Below are 7,501 nucleotides of genomic sequence, written 5' to 3'. Positions count from 1 at the left end.
TTAAAAGTTAGTATATCCAATAAGTGGACGTAGCCGCAAATGGTGTTCACATAACTTCCATGGTGAATGTTTATTATATCAAAACTCATATACTGAGCATACTTGTTCCACACAAATACATCAATTTTTCAAATTTCATCTAAAATTAAGTCTAGATTTCGCAAAATACTTGTGATTCTTGCAGGACAGCTTTCACCAATAAAGAATTGATCAAAGTTAATTGAAATTGATAACTAATTGATTAAATAGATCAACCTAAAGTGTTCAACCAGTACATATATTTTTCTACGTTTTTCATTAAACGAAAATATATATTGGCATTTAATTCAATTTAAATAAATTACATTGAAGCTTTATACATAAATCTTTTCTATCAAACTTAGTTTAAATAAAAAGACTAAAATCACTTCTATTTGCTTCCCAAATGATTGTCATTTCTATTTGTAATTTATGATAATAGTGTACCGATCGATTGTGTCACTAATTGTTAATATTTACTTAATTAATTAGTCCTACAAATAAATTTAACTGTTCTTTGGAGAAATTAACCAAGAATAGTCAATAGAAAACTTCATGTATACATGATGAAAAAATTTTCTTTAAGTTTCACCTTTGACCTTACCAAATTTTACCACGTCCACAAATAATAGTATAATTTAATAAAACTTATAATTGATCGCTTAGATGCATATAAAAAAGAAAAAATACACATGCTAAATAAATTGTGGAATAATTTGAACTATACAATATCTCATCATGCATGTATTTTATCTGTCTAGAAAAAGGAAACAGAATAATTATTCAAAAAGAAGTAACCGCAGAATAAGATTTTAACCCAAAAAAGGATTGATATTCTCGGATAAGTTACCGGCATGACGCAGCCCCAACGTCAGTGACACGTCGCCCGCACTAGCTCCAAGCCCTCTAAGGGCTGACTCAGTGTCTGCATGGCTCCGTCTTGGGGCGTCCGACGTGTGCATGGCCGGAAGAGGTAGCGCATTGGAGTTGGAGGCGGTCAATGGCATGTTTACACTAATCATGGCTTGGCTTTCCGGAAAACATTGCCTATTAATTGTCATGAATGACGGGTCGTTTTCAGTGGCATTGATTTCAGATCTTCTGCCAGGAGGAGTAAACACAACGGCGGGAGTGGTGGTGGCCGTGTGAGGCGTCGGAGTTTGTGCATTATTGATGTGGGCACCGCTGCTGCTGCTGCTTTGGTCCCGCTGACTCTCTTCTGCATCATCTTTGGATTCTTGTTGATACATCTCCTCCACCATGGGTTTCCATAACCGCACCCTAGCATTAATAAACCAGTTTGCAACCTGCAGACATTATACACAAAACCATAATAAAATGTAACAATACAAAATAAACACAAATATATAAACCTTATAAGATTCCAACTGGGTGCATGGTGGATTTAATGATAATTAATGACTTGAGGAATTTTAAGATATTGCAACATCCTAAAATTAATTAATCTCATTGAAAAAGACAAATAAGATGTTGGGTTATAGTACGGTTGTATAGTTGAGTTTGCTGCTCGACTGACTTGTTTTAACGTAAAGTAAATAAATAATAAACACAATAAATAAATAATCTTGAACCCAAAAATACATATAAAAGCAGTTAAATAAAAACATTAAATCTCTACTAATTACACTGTTTCTCGATATTTCGTAGGACTCCAATATATATACATACTCTGATACTCGATCCTTTTTGGCCCTTTATTATTTTAAATTTACGAATTCATTTGAAGATTATATGAAATAATTGGATCCAAATAGGGGCTGTACGTGCATGCAGTTTTCAGTCAGCGATTCAGGTTGAAAGGTCACTGAATTGTGTGGTACTGCCTGATCATGCAATGCATGGCTACGTAATAAAGAGATTGGAAATTTAAAAGATAGAAAACACTGCAAACTTTCACCTCTTTCACTCCTATACAGAATTTATGTCTTAAATACGGATTCGCCTGCCTTTTCTTTAACAGAAAAGAGAAAAAAACCACACAATAATTACACCAATCCTTGCATACCCCATCCGAAAAGTTTCTCAGTACCGCAATTGGGATATGACATGGGTTTTATTTTATGTTTACTGTGGTCCGTACCACGAAATATATACAACCCGAAACACCGTTTAACGATCAATAAGCACTAATATTAAATATCAATGATTGAGTAAAACTGGAGCAAACAATACACGCATCACAAGGAAAAAATTGTATAACTTCTCTTGTAAACCCATGGTATCAAATTTTAGGATTCCTAAAATCATGAACCAATTAGAATACCTGGTTTCTAGATAGGCCAGTCTGTCGAGCCAGCAGATGCTTATCTGCATCAGTAGGGTACCTGAGACGACGACACACGTCAGAAAAGAAAACGACACCACTCCTTTGATTCGAACCCTAAATTGCCTAAACGAATTGAAGTGACGACCAAACTTTAACCATGTATTGGATTTATGCGCCAAGAAAAAGACTCCGTTCGTATTCTGTATATATATATAAAAAAATATAATAATTTAATTTTTATGTATCTTTTTGCAGCATGAACGTGACAATCTATCAGAGCAGTACGTAACAGCTGCAGAAGGTTCAGAATTGAAATGGGCAGCTGCACGCTCTCCTTTCTTCCATCTATGGACAGAGAAGATAGAACCCCAGCAAGAAATTTTACTCAATATATGTTGTGAAGGAAGAAACTCAACGAAATTATACATAAATATTGAACACAAAGCATATTTAAAAAAAAAATGCAGTTTCATATAATAACAATAAATTACTCTACTTATTAATGATGCACAAAAGAAAGGTATAAGATGTAAAACTACTGGTCAATGCAAGGTTGACGACAGATGAGGTTTGCAGTATAAGACATGGCGCGTTCTTTTTTCTTCTAGAATTCATTAATAGAAATCTTATTGATCGATCTGTTATACTGACTGAATGCGACATATTTAATGCATTAAACTCTAAAGATGGTATCCGCCAAATTTCTACAAAAATACAAATATATGTACTAAATATTATGAGTTGTTAAAAGTAACTTTCCTAGCTAGTGGGTGTTTAGGCGTGTTGAATACTTAAAATGGAATTTAAACTAACTTTTTATTTTATAGAATGAATTCTATTTCACAAATATATGACATGCATATCTATAATTAGACGGTATCGTTTGTAGTATAATTAATAATATTACACAACTTTTTTACGGAAAAATTATATGTATAGGAGTAATGCCGAGAGAAATTTCACAAAATGCAGATGAACGAACGGAGGAGTAATCTCTTTTCACCCATTTTATTTTTATAAACAACATCAGGCACGGTAATTTGAGTACCTTTAAAAGACAATATCCAAAAGATAAAAAAAAAGACCCAAAAAGAAAAAAAAAAAAGGAAAGAAAACTAAACTAAACAAAAAGAAAAGGCTGAAGTGAACAGTTGCATGCTTCAAGACTTGTCTTGTCATGGAATGCCACGATAATGATTAAATAAAGGTGTTCATTCAGTTTTTTACTGCATAAAACCAGAAGAAATTCTTGAAAAAACTCGGGAGGAAAAGGTGAAGTAAAATACGTACGGATGCAGAAAATGTTCGAAAAGCCATGCTCTCAGAATGTTCACAGATCTTTCAGGCAAGCCTCTTTGAGGTCTCCATGCTTCTTGTTCCATTATTCCCATATGATGAAACGCTCTTTGTTGCCTCAGGCTTTGCTCAAGAATTCTCAGCCTTGGTGTCTCGCCTTTCGTTATGCCCGATGTGCCCGCATCTTTCTCGCCTAAAAGTTCACAGTTCTGCTTTATTTGGGCTGAAATAGCGTCTTTCAGGCACCGGAAATGCCGAGACATGGCCTTCTGTGCGAGGCATGTGTACGGCACCGCCGCCCCGAAACCCATCACCATGTCAAATGAGTTCACAACCATTTGCATTTGCTCGCAGTAGTGATTATATCGTCTATCCACCTGGAAAAAATAAAATTACTTGGGCTGTACATTTCCAGAGAGAAAATATTATTTTAGACAGATTTTAATTGCTTAGTATTATAATGATTGTGAGATATACAAGATTGGCCTACATTTCAAATATGACAAAATTTAATGTCTTGTTTCTTAATTAATTGAGGATTCTGATTTTATTTCAGAGTTGTATACTGAGAAAGGGCCGGGATTCACATATAATAATAACTGTGTGCATCAGAGCCTAGTACAGTGAAATGATCGTTGATGTGAAGGAAAGAATATCCTTGTCTCATTTGAAAATGCAATATTTTTTCAATACGAACCAACAGGATATATATGCTACCTATTATAAAGATCGAACTATATTGTTTAAATATTCAAAACTGTCATTGGAGAAAATAAAATGCAAGAAAAATACAACGGAATTAGCAATCTTGGATCATCAAATATTTTCTTGCGGGGCTCTCGATTTCATTCTGCCGGTGGTTGCTTAGTCTCAATTCTTTTACCAAATGAAAATCCTGCGTAGTCTAATTATACCCCACAAATATAAAAAAATTATTAGTAACTTAAAAGTATTTAATTTGATTTCTTTTTGTATAGTAGTTAATGAAACCTCTTCCATTCGCCGGCAATTAAATAATAGCTTAAAAGTTGCCGGACTTTTCTGTAGCCTGGTGGAGTAAATAAAGAAGAGAGTGTAGATATTACGTGCCTCGTCAAGCATGGACAATAGTTTGACCTTTCTTTTCTGATGCTCGACCCGGTCAGCGGCTGATAATGGCGGGAGATCTTTTGAAGGAGAGGCTGCAGCTCCGCCTCCTCCACTCGGATTCGAACTAGGGTTTGTACTGAGTTTGTTTTTCTTGAACTGGCCCCTACCGACGCTGCAGAACTCTTCCAACAACTCTTGAGCTGCCTTGGAGTACTTTGAATTTCGTAGAATATTGACCGCTCCAAAATTTGACCCTAGCCCGCCGTGCAACTGGTGGTTCTGATCAACTCCGCCTTGAAAATGCAACGGCCCGCTGCCTCCGCCGCCGCCTGAAACCATGTTCTTGAACCGATATGTTGCAGAAGTCGATCCTCCGCCCTGCCCGAAGAAAATCATCCCCCTGTCTTCCATCCTCATTTCTTCGGCTTTTGCAGCTTCGAATTGCTGTAATGAAGAAGATAATGATAAAGAAAGCCCTTGTCCTTCCACTACTCCAGGAATCTCATTAGGGTTGGTTTCGTGTCCACTGTTTTGAACCCATGCGAATTGGCCGAAACCCCCGCCTGGTGCCGTATGAAAAGCTTGGAGATTTGAAGGAGAGTTGGAGGAAGATTGATTTGGAAGCAGCATGTGAAGAGTTGAAGAATTACGGAGATGATTTTGCGACGGAGATGGTGAAGGCGACCTTTGCTGCTGTGGATTCATCAAGAAAAGCTGCATGACTGCCGCTGAATCAGCATTAATGTTTGAAATTTGATGATGCTGACTCTTGGAATCTCCGAGCCCACCACCACCGACGATCCCTTGCCGGTGTAGGAACCAATCGGCGGCGGAGGCAGTTACGTCGGGAGGAATCGTTCTGGGAATTCGATAGCCCTGAGAAATCTGATTCTCCAGTAATTCAGTACCCGTTCCGACACCACCCGAGGGGAAATTGAACATTTCTTGCAACATACCCGCAGTTTCGTAAACCGGAAGAACTCCTCCGGATTCTTCTTCTTCCATGCCGACTAAAGGCGGCGGTGGTTCGAATCCTTGAATCCTCAGTTTGTCCTTTCGGATCTGCTGCGCCATGTGCTGCTGCTGTTCTTGTTGGGACCTCTCGAATGATCCATTCGAGAAACTAAAAATACCAGCTTGACGATAATCCTGGGACATAGAATTCAGCAAACTTTGCTTGTCTGAAAATTGAATTGAATTATAACTTCTTATTCGAAAGTTAACAGTACAAGCTGGTATTGGAGGCGTAGCTATTCCCATATCACAGTCATCTTCTTCATCGTGACTTCTTTCCGTAAAACACAGCACCAGCTCCTGGTTCTATCAGTGGATCCATCAAGAAAAACCAAGAAACAAAAAAATGAAAAGAAATCAATCAAAGAAAAGAATAAAAAGGCAAGTGAGGAGTAAAAGTGAAAGCATCAAAACTTAATCACTCTTTAAATTCTTCTGTCGTTTACAATTTCAGCTTTCTGAATTCGAATTCACACATACCTCTTAAAATATATGCAGATTTATTTTTTTATCGAATTAGAGAATATCACACATCGTTTTCTTCTCTGTGGAATTTGATATTTTTTTGGAAAAGAATTCTTCTTTTTTCTGTGAGAGTACTGTCTGCTGTTTCTGAAGTGTCGTTTCTCTCTTTCTCTATCTATCTTTGTCTTTCTCTCCTTCTCTAATCTCCTTCCAGGCCGCAGCTAGAAGGAGTGCTGTGCTGTTTTCTCTGCAATATATCGCCTTCTTGAAAGAGAAGAACAATAATAAAGAAAACAACTAATTTTTTATATTATACATAAATATTTAGCAAATATACAAAGTTGTCTTCTTGTGTACAAATTAGTCGATGTCAATATATATATATATATATATATATATATATATATATATATATATATATATATATATATATATATTTATATGTATGTATGTATCATGCACTCGTAATATTGATTGATGGAAGTTAAGATATTTCAACTAATTATATATTTTATTGTTGGAAATTATTATTTAAAAGGTGTGTGAATAATATTTTTCTTATTTTATTTGATTGATTAAAGTTTAAATTGTTCTTTAATATTATTTTTTGGTTTCAAATGATAACTCTATTTTAGTGTATATTAATTAAAACCAAAATAATTTTTCAAATTAAAAAAAGTATATAGTTGAATTATTATAATATCCTGATTAATTATATAAAATATTAAACTTCATTATGCCCAAGCGTCTTATCTCTTGATCAATCTGACATAAAAAAAAATTAACATTTACTTAATACCTTCATCAAACGGAAAATTAAATATTGTATTATATTTTTTAATAATAGTAGTAAGTATATTATAAATTATAATTATAAAATTTTAAATATATGGATCAAGAATGCTATAATTTTTATAAGGTAGTAGAGACTACCTTAATTCTCCAATTAAGGTCACTAATTTTGATGAGGATTGACTTTGATAATTCTCTTTTTAAGTCATTGTTTTAACATATATGGGCAATACTTTACTACAATAATTCGCCATATGCCGGTTTAGTTGACCCGTTGCCACATTAAGATATTATTAGAAAACACGGTTTAATTGTACGTTTGTGTATAGAATTAATCAGGCGTGTAGGATTGTATTTAAATTAAACATATACTTTCGAATATTAATAAAATAAACAAATTTAAAATATGCAAATTGGTCATTTTGTAATGTATTCAGCGAAATTTAATTTTTTTAAAAATAATATTTCATTTTGTTTTATTAAAAATTAGCGTGCTTGGTGTTTATCTAGTATAATTGGAGAGACATTATAATTAAAATT

General features: G+C 34.6%; 1 protein-coding gene across 3 annotated transcripts; it reads right to left on the bottom strand.

The window, feature by feature from the left end:
- Positions 1–711: 711 nt before the first annotated feature.
- On the bottom strand, positions 712–6,468 carry LOC140838212 (BEL1-like homeodomain protein 2). Of its 3 annotated transcripts, none has more exons than XM_073204357.1 (5): positions 6,181–6,468; positions 4,691–5,978; positions 3,596–3,978; positions 2,303–2,363; positions 712–1,325 (listed from the first exon to the last, which is right to left on the bottom strand). In XM_073204357.1, the coding sequence occupies exons 2-5, from the start codon at positions 5,948–5,950 to the stop codon at positions 831–833; spliced, it is 2,199 nt and encodes a 732-aa protein (XP_073060458.1). In that variant the 5' UTR covers positions 5,951–5,978; positions 6,181–6,468; the 3' UTR covers positions 712–830. The 3 variants fall into 3 exon arrangements, with proteins under 3 accessions (XP_073060458.1, XP_073060457.1, XP_073060456.1); XM_073204356.1 differs by having other exon boundaries at positions 4,691–6,010; positions 6,185–6,468; XM_073204355.1 differs by lacking the exon at positions 6,181–6,468 and having other exon boundaries at positions 4,691–6,169.
- Between the last annotated feature and the right edge of the window lie 1,033 nt (positions 6,469–7,501).

This window comes from Primulina eburnea, chromosome 8 (assembly GCF_022965805.1).
Source record: "Primulina eburnea isolate SZY01 chromosome 8, ASM2296580v1, whole genome shotgun sequence".
NCBI lineage: Eukaryota > Viridiplantae > Streptophyta > Magnoliopsida > Lamiales > Gesneriaceae > Primulina > Primulina eburnea.
The sequence above is the reverse complement of the archived record's forward strand: the minus strand, read 5'-3'. Positions and strand labels throughout refer to the sequence as shown.

What these genes read in the sequence shown, in the direction of transcription:
- LOC140838212 (XM_073204357.1), bottom strand. Translation starts at nt 5,950, where the DNA reads ATGGGAATAGCTACGCCTCCAATACCAGCTTGTACTGTTAACTTTCGA. An exon ending in TATTGTCCATGCTTGACGAG is followed by an intron (nt 3,979 to 4,690) that starts GCACGTAATATC and finishes TATTTTTTCCAG; the next exon opens with GTGGATAGACGATATAATCA. An exon ending in CTGGCCTATCTAGAAACCAG is followed by an intron (nt 1,326 to 2,302) that starts GTATTCTAATTG and finishes TAATGTCTGCAG; the next exon opens with GTTGCAAACTGGTTTATTAA.